Raw genomic sequence first — 3,291 nt, forward strand, 5'->3', positions numbered from 1 at the left:
GCGGCCGGCGAGTGGCGGTTGTCCCGCTTGCTGTCCCGGACCACCCCCCCCACCGCAGCCCCGTGGCCCTTAACACGGCAGAAGAAGGAAGACGGGGAAAGTAACGTTCCCTTCGCGTTTGGGGCCATTTTTCCCAAGGAAAGGAGATGGACAGTGTCACGTAGGCCGGGGGTCAGTGGAGATAGCATTCTAGCTGTTGGCCAGTGCCAAACAATGCGAAAATACGTGATGGGAAAGGACAGGCTGCGGTTTGGGCATCCACAGGATCTTTCCCACTACCTGCCTGTCCTGTTGCAAATTAAATGCGGAAGCCCAATGGGCAAAAATAACAGAAACTCTGAATGCAATTCAGTTAAAAGGGCACTAGGCCACGAAACTTCAGTCTAGAAAATGAGACTTCACTACTTCCAGTGATCAGAAACTGTTTCGTTGTAATGCATTTTGTTTTCCCCATGTAGATACTACAAAACCTGGAAGGATAATTGAGGGAAAATGCTGTTTGAAGCTGATTTCTCCTGAAATGTGAGGCATTGTTTCCACTTCTGTTGATAGCTTCTGGCTGTCTCTCTTATAAAAAGGGATATAATACCAAAATGCTGCGAGAGTGCTTTTAAAATTATCTTTAGCTGCATCCCCAGCTTTTTCTTTTTTTTGCTTTTTTTTTTTTCCCGAGGATTATCATCCTTCCATTTTTGGCAGTGCAATCTGTTTCTATAGCAACAGGGACAGAGGCAACAGTCAAAACAGGAGCGTAATGCTTGCGGATTTGTGTGGTTAAACCTGTGGGCTCCGCATGATGTTTTCCAACAGTCCCAACTAACTTTCAGTGCCAAAAACCTCCTAAAACTCACCCTGATTCATTTTGTGTAGATGATACAGCCTAAGAAGTCTACAGGAAAATAAACTTTTTTTAAAGCATCAGTGAATTACTTGATTTAACAGGCAGAGTGAAGAACAGTCTGTGAAAGCAACGATAGCCTTCAGCAAAGGCAATTAACACTGGGCTGCGTTGCTGCTTTTGATGCTGAAGGGTGTGAGATCCAACAGCACGCCTTGGTTTACCTGATTGCTTACACACATTTATTAGGACCAGTTTTTCCAATTTCATTTTCTTGATACCTCTGCAAGATGTGTAGTCAGAGATAGGAAGCGCAGAGGAATTTTTAGCGAGTTATCTTCCAGAACAGCTGTAGTCGGGAAGCCTTGTCCTTAAGTGGCCCTTGGGCTGGGCCGTACAAAATAGATGAAAATCGTTGCATCTGTGTTTATAACCAATACAAGTATGTAGTTATTCAGGGGCAGAAGAGTTTTGCAGGCACTAATGAGGTGAGCAAAATGTGGCACGAAGCTCAAGAACTAATTAATAGGAAGAATTTGAAGAGAGTCGTGGCTGGCAGGATGTGAGGGTTTGTGTAGGTGGTTAGGCTGGAAAGATGGAATTTCTCGGATGCAGCTTGAAACCTACGAATCGCTGAGGTAATGTGGGGGAGGGAAGGTCTTTAAAAAAAACCTCCTGGGTGATCCAGGACCATTTAGTCTTAAGCTACTTTTGGATATGTGTGTTTTCAGAAGAGTCTTTATAGTTGCGTAAACAATGACTGTGTATTTCTGGCATCTGTGCAGAGGTATTTCATCCCCAACAATGCTTAGGTAGAAGTGTAGGGATTTTATGTGTTTATTAACTAATTTGCTTGGCTAGCTGTTCAGGAAAATAAACATTTGGTAATTACACGGTGTATTTCTTTCCATATGAAAGGAGAGGTGAAAACTGTCACTGAAATAATTCTGCTGAATTGATACACTGCCTATTTACCTGGATTTCTGTACCTTTAAAAATGATACTGTGTATGTTCATATTCCACTACTTAAATACTTTATATATGCTTTCCCAAAGGAGAAGCAGGAGGTAATTGTAATGATGTTTGTGCGTTTATTTCAGAACGATATATATACCCTAAAGGAACACTGTTAGACTTCTTTTCCCTTAACAACTCTGTTTATCAAAACCATGCAATTTTGTTATTTTCTTAAACACATGACTTTTGATTTCATTTTTTCTTTTTTTTTAATGATGGTAGTGATTATGAGTAACTTCCACAACAAACATGTAGGCATCTGACACAGAAGGAAATACTATAGTGGTAAGGAGACAGAACTGTGTACCTTGGACACTGGGTTAAGATGCTCTTCTCTTCAGGCTTTTAACTGTGAAGCATGATTAGTAGTAATTGAATCCTCTGTCAAACTGGATTTTATAGCACAGAAAGGACGGGCAGTTGCTTTTAAACATAATCTGAGCAGAGACTGTGTCTGTGTGAAACAAAGTTACGCAGTTGTTTTTTAAAATTCAAAGCAGTGGGTGATGGAGACTGTGGTTTCCCCACGCGTGGGCATTCACCTCTTCCACCCCTGCCTTCCCCAGCAGCCATGGACACTGGGTACAAAGCTCTGCGGGGGGAAGGCAGGTTTCACCATGAAACGTCACTGCCTCCGTGCTCAAAATAGATTCCAAGCAATTCTTTTTGGCGGTAACTGAGTATGGCTGTGGCTGGTTCTGGTTTCCAGCACAGACAGGTCTATGGGTGGAAAGCTTGTGACCTTGGCCCATACGGCCTGACCCTCTCTGGGTCATTCAGTGCTCAAGGAAGTGGGAAGGAAAATTCTGTTTTTGCAGAGGTGTTTTGAACAGAGGTGTAACAGGTGTGTCTCCCGAACCCTGCGATCACCACCGTGTCCAGCCCCACTCAGTCTGGTGATGAACCTGCTGTAGCCTGTACGCTCAGGGGGAGCCTCGGGCTTCGCAGGCAGCTGCATTTGTTGTGCCGGCTCGATCTCCTCCTTCACCCAGTGCCAGAGCTCAGGCGGGAAGACGGCAAGGATCTCTTTGCGCTGACTTAAGCTTTTGGGGGGAATCCTCTTTTTTTTTTCTTTTCCTAGATCCAAGCCTGCCTCGATGTACTCTTTCCAAGCCAGCGCCAAGCTACGTCGGCAGAAGCGCTGCGCAAGTTGCGCTTGGCAGCAGCGAACAAAGCGGACAGCAGGGCTGAGGTAGAGCAGGGTTGGCCAGAAGGGCCTGGGTCTCGGCCGAAGCCGTGTGTCCCCCGGCGACGGCGAAGGCGACGGCGACAGCGACAGGAGGTAGTTTCCGGAGAACACGGCCTCCTCACGGCCGGGCCCTCCCTCCCCGCTCCGGCGGGAGACAAGCCTTTCCCGCCCTCCGCGCGCGCCAGCGTGCGAGGGACGTGCCGGGCCGCCCCGCGCGCCATGGCCGCCCCACCTGCCGCGAGCCCA

The 3,291-nt window shown here is 46.8% G+C and overlaps 2 protein-coding genes across 2 annotated transcripts in view; one reads left to right on the forward strand and one right to left on the reverse strand.

Annotated features, from left to right (window-relative positions):
- The window catches only part of LRP2BP (LRP2 binding protein), a 14,091-nt gene extending 13,230 nt beyond the window's left edge, over positions 1-861 (reverse strand). The window contains exon 1 of the mRNA XM_010570065.1: positions 852-861. Coding sequence (XP_010568367.1) covers positions 852-861 — 10 coding nt within the window. The remainder of the gene's footprint in view (positions 1-851) is intronic.
- Positions 862-2,083: 1,222 nt separating this feature from the next.
- The window catches only part of ANKRD37 (ankyrin repeat domain 37), a 3,973-nt gene continuing 2,765 nt past the window's right edge, over positions 2,084-3,291 (forward strand). Inside the window, exons 1-2 of the mRNA XM_010570066.1 lie at positions 2,084-2,107; positions 2,938-3,138. Coding sequence (XP_010568368.1) covers positions 2,084-2,107; positions 2,938-3,138 — 225 coding nt within the window. The remainder of the gene's footprint in view (positions 2,108-2,937; positions 3,139-3,291) is intronic.

Source organism: Haliaeetus leucocephalus, unplaced genomic scaffold (genome assembly GCF_000737465.1).
Source record: "Haliaeetus leucocephalus isolate CR32 unplaced genomic scaffold, Haliaeetus_leucocephalus-4.0 Scaffold284, whole genome shotgun sequence".
Classification (NCBI taxonomy): domain Eukaryota; kingdom Metazoa; phylum Chordata; class Aves; order Accipitriformes; family Accipitridae; genus Haliaeetus; species Haliaeetus leucocephalus.